Here is a 13,436-nt window from a genome sequence, read left to right as displayed (position 1 = left end):
ACTGGGGTGGGGGCAGCCATCTTGGAGCCCCTTGTTACTGGGAGAACTGGGGTGGGGGCAGCCATCCCAGAAGCTCTCGTTACTGGGAGGACTGGGGTGGCCGGTTACCTTAAGACACTGTTACTGGGAGTACTTAGGGGGGACAGTTACCCCAGAGCCCCTCATTACTGGGAGGACTGGGGTGGCCAGTTACCTCAGGGCACTGTTACTGGGAGTGCTTGGGGGGGGGGGTAGTTACCCCAGAGCCCCTCATTACTGGGAGCACTGGGGAGACCAGTTGCCTCAAGCCCCTGTTACTGGGAGTGCTTGGGGGGAGGCAGCCATCCCAGAGCCTGTTGTTACTGGGAACACTGGGCAGGACTGGAACTGGGGCTGCTTATACTGGGAGGACCTCACCCCAGCGCCCCATCACTGGGAGCACTGGGGGGGGGGGGGGGGGGCAATTACGTCATCAACGGGGACCACTGCTGAAGGGGGGGGGGGCAGGAGGAGCGATGTCACCCTGCGGTATGACGTCAGAGCGCCGCGCGGGCGGGTGACGTCACGCTCTCGCGAGGCGGGGGGGGGGCGGGGCAGAGGGGGGGAGGGAGGGGAGGGGAAGGGGGGGGGGCGGCGCTGTCCCCGCGGCCCCGCGGCGGCCCCGCTCGGGACGGGCCGGGCCGGGCCGGGTCAGGACGGGCCGGGACATGGCCCCGCGAGGCCGCCCCGAAGCCGCCGCCATGCCCAAGAGGGGAGCCCGCAAACGCCTCAAGTTCCGGGCCGACGACGTCTGCTCCGAGCGCGGTGAGGGCCCAGATTTAGGGAGGGCCCAGATTTGGGGCCTTATGGGGGGGGGGGGAGGGGGAAAAGCGGGGCTGGGCCCGGCCTCGCTGAGGGGGTTGGGGGGGAGCTGCGCCCTGCTGGGTGCAGGCTGGGGGTGCCCCCCACACCCCCCCCAGGCACCTTTTGGTGCTGGGTGCCTCCTGCTCGGCTCGGTCCCAGCCCCTTGAGGAGGGATCGGGGCTCTCAGGGCCTTGTCCCCCCTCCCCGTGAGCCGTAACCCGCTGACTCCCCCATCTCCTTTCCCTTCCCGCAGTGACCGTGGCGGATTATGCGAACTCAGACCCGGCCGTGGTGAAATCCGGACGGGTGAAGAAGGCCGTGGCCAACGCGGTGCAGCAGGAAGGTGAGAGCGGGCTGGGCAGGGCAGGGGGTGAAGGCTCACCCCGTCCTGCTGGGCTCCGTGTGCTGGGGGAGAGCCCCCCACACCCCCTGGGCCTGAGATCTGACAGTCTAATTTGATGCCCGAAAATGAGTCTGCATTTCTCAGATGCTCAGGCTCCTAGACGGGTTGTTTTTGCAGAAAGCCAGCCACAAACCCAGCAGAATTGCTGAGTCTTTGTTAGTGCCTGAAATGGAAGCCCTTTTTTTTTTTTTTTTTTGACTTAATATTTGGAGTTATCTGCAGCTTGAAACAAAACAACAACAAACAAAAACAAACAAAAAAAATCATGAGTATGACTTTATTACCTTACACAAAACTGTAGATAACAAAGTTATGAAATAAAAGTCTTTGAATTTGGAATAAGGTTCTGGTCGTTCTGGCAAATTGTGCTGTGGTTGCAGTGAGGTATTTGAGCGTGTTGTTGTTGTTTTCTTGCAACTGTGCAAGCAAGCAGTTTCCTGAAAATGTATTGCAATATTTTGTTATCTACTTCCTCCTTGTTTTCTAGCTGCTGAGGGTAATAGGAACGTTCTGGACTAACACTCTGCTTGCTTTAGAGCAGTTGATGTTTAGGATTTGACTCAAATGTAGCTGGTCTAAGGGATAGAATGGGTTGGGAGTGGATGTTACTGTATCAGCAGTGACAGCTGAACTCTTTATATGGGAAAACTCCGGTTATGTGGTTGTAATCTTAAATGTTTAAGGAGAAGGTGCCCATTGTATGGGTGCCTGTTTTGGGGGAACAGTACAGGGTGGTGATGCTGGTGATCATCCTTTCTATTCACTACTTATCAAGCTTTTTATATCAGGGCACCTCCCACTCTGCAGTAGGCTGGGGGCTTCCCTCTCCCTGTTCCATCTCCCATTCATCCTTACATGCTCTCCCTTTGAGGCAGCGTGGTTCAGCTTCATAGGCAGCAAACTGCATCACCTTTAACTTCTTGCCCCCTGCTCCGAGTCCTTGCACCACCTGCCCTGTGCGGCTTAATCCCTCTCCTAAACTCCTGCATCCTATTCCTGGTTTGCCTTCTCGCTGTCTGGATGACTCCAGGTCACAGCAGTCCCTGCCCACCCCTTTCTCAGGGCTTTGCAGAGTCATTGGGGCTTCCCCTTCCTGAGGAGCTGATCCTCGGGGATGTCCTGCAGCCTTATCTGCTGCGCACCATGCTGCAGTTTGTCCCCGCACAGGGACAGCAGGCAGCAGGGAGGAGATCCCCGGGAAACTTTGGCCTTTGGCCTCACTCACCTCTCTTATTTTTTCTGGCTCTCAGCAAACATCGCCCTGCCCGTGGCTGCCAGGAGGCGAGCAGGGGAGCAAAGGCCAGGTGGAATTTTTTTGAGCTTATTTTCCCTTCCCTTCCTAACCCCCGGGGGCGAGGTGGGATTAGTGCTGTGAGATGAGGCGAGGGTGCCTCTCTGGCAAGGTTGCGATGCAGCGTGACTCAGTGTGTGAACAGCCTCGTGTTGTCAGCCCAGGTATCGTGCCGAGCTTTCCTTCCAGGAGTGTGACAGTGTCTTTTTCTCAACCCTTCCCTGACTCCTGATCTGCTGTCAGCCTCCCTTGCGTGGCTGTGTTTGATGGCACAACTTGCTGTCACTCGGCTTGCCATCTGTTTCTCTTTGGCTTTGCCTACAAAGGGTCACGTAGAGAGGGCGGTGCTGTTTGACAGCGTGAAGGATATCACTACTGCAAATGCATACAGTTTTACGAAGTTTCAAAAAAAAAAAAGAGAAAATGGGGGACAAAAAAATGGTAGAATTGGCTTAGCAAAGCACTGCAGTCCTCTGCTGTGGCTGAAAGCCTAGGGATGCAGTCCCTTCTCCTAAACTGCTCAAGCTCTGTGTTAAGACTGTCTTTCCACCTGCTGTGTTGCTAACGCAGAGCCTTGCTCTGTGGTTAGAAACGAGAACACTTCCAGCCTAGGTTGGTTTCTGGTCAGTTCCTTATCTTCACCCAAGCACATTAGGTAGAAAATCAGCGTTCTTGAGTGTGTGTGAGCCTGTACCGTGCAGACTGGCAGGGAGTTTATCTTCCTGGTCTGTCTGTGACAGTGGCTGATGCAGCTGTAACGTAGGGCTGCACCTTTGTTTTTCAAGACTGTACTGTTACTTCCTCACACGTGGATTTTTCTGCCCTAATGAGCCCTCAGTTGATGGATCAACTTGCAAAAATAATGTTTCGTAACAGTGATGCATCTGAATGTCTCCCCTGGAGACTGCAAAAGAAACTGTCTCCACTTGCTGTTTTCCTCATTAGGCCAGAGATTTCCCCTTCACTAAATTCTAGGACAAGTGGAATTTCTGTGCACTTGGCTCCCAGTTGTATTTCTGATGGGTTGTCTGTCTTCAGCCACAGGATCTCTTTGTCCTGCTGAGGAGGAAGTATACCTTCAGGGTGTTTAGGGGACAATTACAGTGTGGGTGGTGGCTTTATACAGACTGAATGGTGGTCATGCAAGGGTGCTCTGGTATGCAGGGCAACACGTTTTATTCAGAGTTGTAAACAGCCTCAGCTAAAGCAATAGGATCATCTGCATAATGTGCTGCTGATTATCCTCAGTGGTAGTTCCTTAAAAGAAGAGGCTGAATAATTGCTTCCAATTCATTCACCTGTGTTAATCTTGCTCTGGCAAGGTAATCCTTAGGCCTAGGATTTACTTGCTTGTGTCACTAGAAGGCTTTAATGAATTTAGGTTGCTGTTTCTTAGCAGTGGCTTTGGTTCCACTGAAGTGTCTCCTGAACTTGGATTGCCTTTTTCTCTCTGCTGGCGTACTCACCATGTCGTTGTTTGTCATTCTAGTAAAATCCCTCTGTGGTTTGGAAGCTTCTTGTGTTCCTTCTGAAGAAGTTCTCTCCGTATCTGGAGAGTCCTGTGACAGCAGCGATGAAATGGACACGAAGGAAAGCATCAGCGGGCGAACTGCATCTAGAAAAAAGAAGAGCAAAAGGCACAAAGGTACGGTACGGCTGCCAGCCTCTCCTGGGGTGCTCTTCGTGGGCTTCCTCAGGATCTTCTGCATGTGTGATGTTAGAGACTTCTATTTACAGGCTAGTAATGTGGCTCTTCAGGGGATTTTGTAACTCATAATTGTTTAAAAAATAAAATAAATGCCAGGGGGGTGAAATCTACCCCATTTCTCCAGAGAAACCTGCTGTGACTCAGTCAGATGTGTTGCCTTTTCACTTAGGCAGACCTTGGGGTGTGAAATTAAAGCCTAAGAGCTTGTTGCTTTCAGCAAACTTCTCTCAGCCTTGGAAAACTACTGCTGCTCTTCAGGAGTTGTGAAAATTTGCCAGCGGACACGTATTACCGTTTTTCACTGAAGGCACGTAGGTGAAAGCAGTGTTGCTTTGGGGAGGGGGGAAAAAAAAGCACACACAAAAAGCATTGCTGCCATAAAAGCATGCGTTTATTGGCAGGATCCAGGCCCTGTTTTCAGGATGTTTCCAAGGTTGCAGTGTGCTGCAAATGGGTTTCAAGAGGTTTCTTAGTTTGTTTTTGTTTTTTCCCCTACAACTGAGCAAATCTGGCCCTGGTAGCACCACAATGCATTAATTCTGTTGCTGTATTTCAGCAGTTACCCTTGGCGTACTGCTTTCCATACAGCTGCACCACAAACAACAAGTCTAACACTGACTTGCTGCACTGTGGCAGCCTGCAGAATTTGCTAACAACAGCTTGCTTCTGCTGAAGCACAAGAAGGCAAGTTAAGCTTTGCTTAAGAAAGGAATTTGAACTTATTAATACTGGTACTAATTTGTGCAACATATCAGTGTCTGGTAAGGACTGTAAATGCAGAGTTCCCCTGAGTTAAGAGTTTAATCTGTTACAGCCTGCTGTGGGTGTGGCTGCTCTAAATCCTCAGTGGTGTAGGTGAGTGCATCCAGAACTTTCCTTGGCAATGAGGGTTGCAGTTATCACATCGGGTTATTACCCTTTGTTGTTAAGCTGATAGCTGAAGATTAAATTTGGCACCCTTGAGTTCTTAAACACCTCCTTCATGCCACTTGTTTCCAAACCTTGTGGCATTTTTTTTTCCTGCCAGTGCTCTGTACAAGTTGTATGTTCTCTTTCTCATAGTGTTGTTAATGCATGGTATTGTTTAGCCATTCATGTTCCATTAAAAGTATTTTATCTCCTAAACCTGGAACAACGTTTGTGGAAATAAATGTGGTGCTAGCTTAAAACCACTGCAGGAATTAAATGAGTTTGTGAAGCTTCAGTTTTGGTGAAGAGATTCTGACACACCTCTGAGAACAATGGGCCATTTTATTCATCTCTGAGCTGCGTTAAATGTTTGCCATCTCAGAAGATTTAATTAAAACATGGATTTAATGAGAGCAGCTGATCAGCCATTAGAGGAGTTGCAGAAGGGAATTGCATGCCCTCCCTTGCAGAACTCCTACAAAAATGTTTTGACCGTTTGAACAAAAGAATTGACAGCTGTGACAACATCTTGATGTTCGGGGACCTCTTGTGTGCAGTGTACTTTGACCTGTTAAATGAACCATTTTGATTAAAGAGGCACGAGCTTGTCCCTTCAAATACACCGTGGCTGTATTTGCCTTGTGGCCTTTGTTTTTCCACTTACGTTTTGTTTTTTCATTGGGAAAGAGTCAAGTGCTGCCGAGGGATCCAGAAAGGCTGTGGGGTCTCCATCCCTGGAGACAATCACAAGCTGACTGGATGAGATCCTGAGCGCTCTGTGACACGAAACTGGTGTCAGTCAACCTGCTTTGAGCTGGGCTGTTTGGACTGGAGACCTCCAGGTGTCCCTTCCAGCGGAGATTAGTCTTTGAAGCTGCTACTTGGTGCACTTGTGCTACCAGTGCAGCAGTGATAAGCGATGGCGCATATCCAGCAAAGGGAGGGTGTTGTGGTTGCACAGGTGGGCGAGCTCATGCTAACCAAAACCAGGAGCAGTGACAATGACGTTGTAGTTGCTCGGGTTTGTTTAGATGACTGTTTATACCTGCTAGCAGTATTTAAGTATGTGCCTCTAGATGTGATTTGGCAAAGAGGTTCTTTATTACTCTAATGCACCTGCGTTGTATTTAGAAGACCCTGATGGTGACGGTGGAGAAGAATACCCCATTGACATCTGGCTGCTGCTGGCTTCCTACATTCGCCCTGAAGACATCGTCCGGTTCTCTTTGATTTGCAAGAAAGCCTGGACTGTTACTTGCACTGCCGCCTTTTGGACCAGACTCTACAGAAGGTGAGACTCCAGAGGGTGACTTAACTACTTGTAGGAGGCTTCAGCAGCGACCGGTTCTCTGCAGAGCTGTAAATTAGAGAATATTTTCCTACAGGCTTGAGAGCATGGTACTTGCATATTGCAGTGGTGGTGTGGGCCTTGTTTGGGAAGGTGTTGTGCTGTATTGCCTCTGCTTTGGGAATAGATCTGTGATATATTCCCAGATGCTTCATGTAAGATCTCAAAGCCTTGTGCACTTTTCTGCTTGCAATAGTCTACACGTTCCTGTTCAAAACTGTGCACTTTGTATATGAATTGCTCAGAAGATGCTTGCAGTAAGGTCAGTGCCGTTACCTTAAAGGCAAGCAATCCTCACTGGCAGAAACCTTGTCCTGCCTCAAGCTTTGATCATGGTCACCTTCCTGTATCTAGGGTGACATGAAAGAAACTAATGCATTTAGGAGCTGTCTCAGTGGCAGAAATATTTTATAAATGAAACAAAAGAGCAAAGAAGGTCACAACTGGAAACAAATCCTTCTGTCCAGGCGTATGTCACTCAGACTTTCCTTCAGGACAGAACATTTTCTTTACATTTCTCTATCTGTTGCACACGAAACACAAGCAACAGGAGTACAGGGCACATCACAGCTATGGTCATCCTGGCCCCATTTTTTTTATTTTTTTTATTTTTTTTGAGTGAAGTTCCCTAGCAGTCGTCTTTGGCATTTTCTCTGATCACAGTGTGGCTCTTGAGCCCAGTCATTCACACTGCTCAGACAGTTGACGTTGTCCGTAATGATGCAGGGAAGCTCACCTAACGTGAGTCCTAGGGAACCTGCATGAATCTGCAGGCCTTTGCCTGTCCTACAACTCAAATGCCAGCTGGTCTGTCTGGGGAAGCTGTCTGCAGGGGAATTAGTGGGGAATTGTAACATCACGTGTGTGCTGGAGCCCGGAGTGATACAGGTGAAGCCTTTCAGACTCTTCAGTAGTTCCATGGAGAGCGGTGCAGAACCCTTGCAGACTGAGCTGACAACGGGTCCTATGATCAATTAGATGTTCGTTTTTCTCAGAGCTCTCTTCTGCATGTCTTTGGCATTCTGAGCCCTTGGGTTATGTTGGCTTTGTCGTTGGCTTTTCAGGCACTACAGCCTGGACGCGTACCTGCCCCTCCGCTTGCGGCCGGAGTCCATGGAGAAGCTGCACTGTCTCCGTGCGTGCGTCATCCGGTCGCTGTACCACATGTACGAGCCTTTTGCATCTCGAGTCTCCAGGAATCCAGCTATTCCAGACAGTACTCCCAGCACTTTAAAAAATTCCAGAGTAAGTGGGATCGCTAAGGAAGTGGGTTGTGTTGGAGATGTTGCTTTTTCTGTTTTTATTCTCTTTCTAAAAGGAAAATAGACATTTAGAACCGTAGAAAAGCCTCAGGCTTAAGGGATCTTGAAAGGTAATTGGGTCCAAAATTTTGTGTGAAGCTTGGGAGGTAGAATTAACTTGGACTAATGACTTGTAAAAGTGCATTGGTTACCTGTATCTGCATAGCTACTGCTGCAGGGGATTTTATTTACTCTTCTGGGTGCCTAAGTCCTACTACAACAGCTTTGTAGTTGTCAAAAAGGTGCCTGCTTCCTTGAGTGTCAGAACTGCTAGGGATATTTGCAGCTCTTCCCTCCTCTGTTACAAATTTGTTGCTGGAAGGAGGTGATGGTAGGGTCAGTGTTGATGTCCACTGCTTTATTCGGACACTACCTGTCAGAACACTTCTCTTCTCCGCAGCAGGCAGATGGAGAGATAAGAAGCGACACTGATAGCCACCGAAAGGGAATCATTTCCTACCACATTCCTCCAGGTCACGCGTTGTCTTTGGTGTCTGAGTGAGGGAAGGTAGTGATGTTGTGAGCACGGCAAATGTGCAGAGCACATGTCTGCTTTGGGACTGGGCTTGCAGTTGTGTTGGGCTGTAAGGGGTTTGTCACTGGTGTGGGCAGGCAACTCCACCTGCTGTCAGAGCTTGGAGCACTTGTGTATCCATTCCTCTTAAATTTCTATCGATCTTTTAACTCTCATACGCCTCCGGGTTTCTTGTTTGGTTGTAGCTTACAACTGTCTGATACTTTGTGGACAGCTTAAGCAACAGCGTGAATTCTCCACCTTCCAAACCAGTTGAATGAGGTTTTTGGAGCCAGACAGAAGTGCCTTTGGTTCAACAGTTGTACAATTTTCCATGCAAAATAGAGCAACCCCATCGCTCTGTGTGTAACATCCCTTCTCTCTTCCTTCCTCTCCCTGGAAAAAAAAGAAAACCTCATACTGCTTAGGGAGCGTTGAGCGGTAACACAAGCAGGTGGTGCTGCAGAGCAGGAAAAAAGCACGGAGTTCTGTGTGCAGTCATCTCTCTGCATCCAGGGCTCTTCATTCTCTTTCTGTTTCCCCACTTAGGGTGTCATCTTTGCTTAAAAATAAAAAGCAAAACATTTCTAGGAAGTTCTAACTTATCTTTAGCCCTTCAGAGTCTCATTCCATGGCATGCCTGCTGCTTGGATCTGATAGCGTGGCTGTAAGAGCTAGAAACCCTGAGAAGGTGCTGTAGGATTGTTATCTTAGAAGTGTTCGTGTTGACATCATAACGGCTTTGGTGCCCCCTGCTAGTGCTTCTACTGTACTAATAGTTTGAGAAAGAGTCTTGAAGTGCAATCTTCTACGATTCAGCTTTTAAAAAAGGAAATTAAATGGTGATGAGGCTTTGTTTAGGGCAGCGGAGGTCTGACCTAACCCCTCGGAGCACAGAAGAGCTGTCCCAAGCCTGGTCTTGCTGTACTACTGCATTGCAAGACGCTGAGCTCCACGTGTTACTGTGCACTGACACACCTAAGCACGGGGTTATGGAGGAGGATCTGACATTGCCTCCCCATGTTCTTGCTTTCATGGGCTTTTGGTACCTTTAGGGGTCACTGAAACTAACGGCAGACGCCTACGTAAAGTGCATGTGGCAAGAGGAGCCCCCAGTCCCCCATGTTACCGAATCTAGCTTTTCCTCTTTAATTTCCTTTTTTCTTTCCCTAGCCTAGCTTGTGTGGGACACTGGAGCCGTTATGGTGTCAGCAGAAGTGTTTGCCCTTTAAAGACACCCCCATTAATTTTGGTGGAGCGGCAGGCCGTACGGCGCGTCTGAAGGGCAGGACGGCTGACCCGTGGACAACATCCTCTGCCCCTTAGGAGGTACTGACCATTTTGTGCTTCACTACTTGCCTTGACCAAACAAGTTGCTAGACCAGGCCGCCTGTGCAGGTGAACGACAAATGCTGCTGATGGTGGAGTTAAACTCAGCAGCATCTGCGCACCTGAGGAAAGAAAAATCTGGAGAATGTTACCTGCAAAAAGTGAGGGTCACCTTCTCCCAGGTGGAGGTTATGTGATGTGCATTTCTGAGCTTGACTTCCCAAAGCTTTGCTGGTCACCTCGTGAAGACTGTTGAGATAAAGAACTTCTAATGACTCTTACAGATGTGACTCAGAGTAGAAGTACAGGGTCTTGTATCGCCTGTAGCTGCTAATTACAGAGGTTCAGTGGTGGAGAATGGCTCTGGCTTTGTTTCAGTTGGGGTCCCTCTATACTGGATTTAAGTTAAATGTGTGCTTCCCCCCGTGACCCAGCCAGGCCTTCTTGGTGCACCAGAGCTGGCACGTGTGTCACGAGGAGTTGTTGTCTTTATCAGTATTACTCTTCCTTTTCCTGTTGACGCTGCTTGAAAGGACCAGATCAGACCAGCTGTGGAGGGCTGGCATGTGTGGTGTAGAAACATGGTCAGTGGTGTGTGCATTGACTCGCCAGGTTGTTGTGTTGGCTGTTAAGGTAGTTGCTGCCGCTCAGTGGCAGGCAGGGAATTTCCCTTCTCCTTGTTTTAATGCAGGAGTTCTGCTGGGACTCCTGCTAGAAGTAGTGCTGCATGCTGGGATGGAGCCTGTGGACCGTACGGTGATAACTCTGTTAAATTAGAGGACTCTTGGTGTATGTCTGCGTGGGAGGGCAGTGCTGGTTACCTCAGGTGTTGGAGGAGGTACTTCTCTCATTTTCTTTTGAAACGGGAGCAGTAGGTTGATAGAAACTGCTAACGTGGCAGTGTTTTTGTGCTCTGAAGTATGATAGTGCCCAGTGTCAAGACTTTCTTTTGATTCTTAAGTGGCTTTGGACCTTTATCATCTGTCACCTCGAAGGTCATACATCAGTCTTTGCGTTTCCTTCTGGATTCTCTCCTTCTTGAGCCTCGTTCTAAGTGGCTGCTTTGCGTAGTCTTGTTTGGAGACTGGTTTATTGGCAGTTCTTGGTGGGTGCAGGAACCAGGTGAACCTGCACTGCTCATCTCTGCCTTACCAAAGGGACAAATAGCACAGAGAGATTTCTGTTTAGCAGGTCAGTGGCTACGAGTTGTATCATCCCGCTGCACTGTGAATTGGCCAACTTGAGACTGGGAGACTTAAACTGCTGGGTGTGATCTCTGAACATAATTAATTTGAGTAAATGGCTCCTAACTGTTCCTATGTAATTGTGTTTGTAATTGGAAGCCTTAATGCTCTGCTAAAACTTATTTAAAGCGGTGCCTCCAAGGGTTTCATAGTTGTGTATTTCTTTTTTTTCTACCTCAGTGTCTGCTTTTCTGGTGCAAAAAGCTTGAAGGGAACAGACAAGAAGCAATGTGGGAATTCAACTTCAAGTTCAAAAAGCAGGTATGAAAGCCAAACTGTCATGAAAGAAAAACCAGAATAGCTCTGGCTTTTTCTTTTTTTGAAGAAGTAATGATATTTCTGAGTGGTGGAAGGGAAGGTGGAAACATTTTGAGTGAGTTCAGACAGTAAATGGAAACTCTGAATCACTTGGGAAGCTGAAACTCATTCTGAAACTGCGCTCAGTTTTCAGTCTATATCACCAAGATGTGTCCAGTCATGTGCTTTTATTTTTGCATTTGATATTTTGTTTCCTCATTGATCCGCTGTAAGATGTGGATTGTTTGTCACCCCAAATAATCTTATCTTTGGATAAGATAAGTGATAATCTACTGATTACCACTAGAAAACAGACTGTTTAAGTCGAGTGGTCAAAATGTAGATCTAAATCTGAAACTGCTTGTCTTACCACTGGAAGGATTTCCCCAAGAAGTGAGGAAAGCCAGTGCCTGCCAAGAAAAAGCACTGGGTATTGGGAGAAGCTTGTAGCCTAAGGCAACCCTGGGAATTCTGCAGCTTTCCTGTCTAAAGAAATGGCCCTTCAGATTCCTTGTCCCGAGTGGTGGCTTGTTGTTGTTTATGTAACGCTGCCCAAGTGTATGGGAATGTGGTGAGAACCTGCTAGTCAGAACTGGTGAGAAGAAACCAAAGGCTCCTGCTTAGCTAAATGTCTCTTTCTTTGAAGTCTCCCAGATTTAAGAGCAAATGTTGCAAAGGTCTTCAGCCACCCATCCAGTATGAAGAAGTCCATACGAACCCTGACCAGGATTGCTGTTTACTGCAGATCACCACCTTTAACTTCATATTCGTGCCAATAGTCATGGGTATGACGTTTACCTTGGTAAGTGTTTGAGTAATCCACCACACAATCTTTGCACGCGCAGGTTTTGAAAGGAGAGGGAAACCTCTTTGGTGTTGTATAAATCCCACTGCTGCACCAACCAGCCTGTTGTGGGAATCTCAAGGTTAATGATCAGAGGAATTGCTAAGGATCTCTTCAGTTTAGCTGCTGCAGATCCATCAGCCCTTCCCTGTTTAGGGGAAGAAGCTGAGTTTGTGTGCACGTGCAGCAGCTGGGAGCAGATCAGTTGTCAGCACCACAGCAGGGAAGAAGTGAGGAGGCAGGAGAAGAGGTATTCCCTCCTTAATAAAATCTCTCCTTGCCTCAAGGCAGCAAATTCTGAGAGCAGAACCTGTACGAGCAGACTCCTGGAATATGTCTGTGGTCCCTGATTGCTGGGAGAATCGGTGGCTTTAGAACCAGCAAGCTGTGCTCCAGATGGAGGTGTTGCATCAGAACGGAGCACAGGCGTGGTTAGGTGTGGGACAGCATCTGTGTCTGCACCTGTAGTCTTGTAACTTTGTGCAGGGTTGGCCTGTGCCCAAGGGAGGCTCGGGCTGGCCTCACCTAAAGCAGAGCAGTGAATCCAGGCTTCCTCTGAGAGCCACTTGCTTGCATGCTCACATTGTTATTTGGGGTTGCCAGTTGAAGAGGACTGGTTTGAATTCAGTTTTGGAGTCAGAGTGTAACTTTCCAAGCACCTGAAGTACCCTGGATGTATACAGCTTCATTCTTAGCAATTTACATTTACTTTTTTTTTTAATTTTCTTTTTTCTTTAATTCTTCTGCTTATTCATCGCTTTGATTTTTGAAATGGTATCTTTTTTCCTTATAGGTAAATAAAAATTAAAGCTAAATTGCTTTGTGGAAAACCTACCTGAAGGGAGTCAATCGTTCTTTATCAGTAATGTATTTTAAATGCTGATGTAACCAAAAAGAACTGATTTTGATACCTCCTGTCAGCGATCAGTCTGCATTTATCTGGAAACAGGCATTTCTAGAATCTGTCTGCCTCCTACAGCACCTCCTTGTCTCTCTCCTTGCAGTTCACCATCAACGTGAGCACAGACATGAGGCATCATCGCGTGCGTCTGGTCTTCCAGGACGCCCCTGTCCGCAACGGCAAGAAACCGCGCCTTGACCAAGGAGTGCAGGTTGTGCTGGACCCTGTGCATAGCGTGCGGCTCCTGGATTGGTGGCACCCACAGTACCCCTTCTCTCCAAAAGCTTAGTGCTCTCCTGCGTCTGCAGCAGCCGGCAGGTGACTGAATCTGACAGGCTGAAGAAAATTTCTAGGAACCAGGAAATCCTGTTTTTTGTTTTTTTGTTTTTTTGTTTTTTTTTCTTAAAATAAATTCTGCAGCCTCCCTGAAAGTGGTTGAAGCTACTGAGCTAGTCTGTATGTATATAACTTCTGGTCAGTGATGAGCAGAGCTGAGTGTAAAGCAGAAACTATTTGTAAACACTT

At 48.1% G+C, this 13,436-nt stretch overlaps 1 protein-coding gene across 2 annotated transcripts; it reads left to right on the top strand.

Moving 5' to 3' along the window:
• Positions 1-614: 614 nt before the first annotated feature.
• On the top strand, positions 615-13,342 carry TMEM183A (transmembrane protein 183A). 2 transcript variants are annotated; one of them, XM_082778722.1, is made up of 8 exons: positions 615-783; positions 1,076-1,165; positions 4,006-4,161; positions 6,268-6,424; positions 7,546-7,726; positions 11,050-11,130; positions 11,813-11,968; positions 13,015-13,342. In XM_082778722.1, the coding sequence occupies exons 1-8, from the start codon at positions 687-689 to the stop codon at positions 13,198-13,200; spliced, it is 1,104 nt and encodes a 367-aa protein (XP_082634848.1). In that variant the 5' UTR covers positions 615-686; the 3' UTR covers positions 13,201-13,342. The 2 variants fall into 2 exon arrangements, with proteins under 2 accessions (XP_082634848.1, XP_082634847.1); XM_082778721.1 differs by having other exon boundaries at positions 6,265-6,424.
• Positions 13,343-13,436: the final 94 nt, after the last annotated feature.

Source organism: Aythya marila (assembly GCF_965140915.1).
Source record: "Aythya marila genome assembly, chromosome: 24".
Lineage (NCBI taxonomy): Eukaryota > Metazoa > Chordata > Aves > Anseriformes > Anatidae > Aythya > Aythya marila.
The sequence above is the reverse complement of the archived record's forward strand: the minus strand, read 5'-3'. Positions and strand labels throughout refer to the sequence as shown.

Coding starts and splice junctions, on each gene's coding strand:
- TMEM183A (XM_082778721.1), top strand. CDS start 687: ATGGCCCCGCGAGGCCGCCCCGAAGCCGCCGCCATGCCCAAGAGGGGA. Junction 4,162..6,264: donor GAAGAGCAAAAGGCACAAAG/GTACGGTACGGC, acceptor CGTTGTATTTAG/AAGACCCTGATGGTGACGGT. Junction 11,969..13,014: donor TGGGTATGACGTTTACCTTG/GTAAGTGTTTGA, acceptor CTCTCCTTGCAG/TTCACCATCAACGTGAGCAC.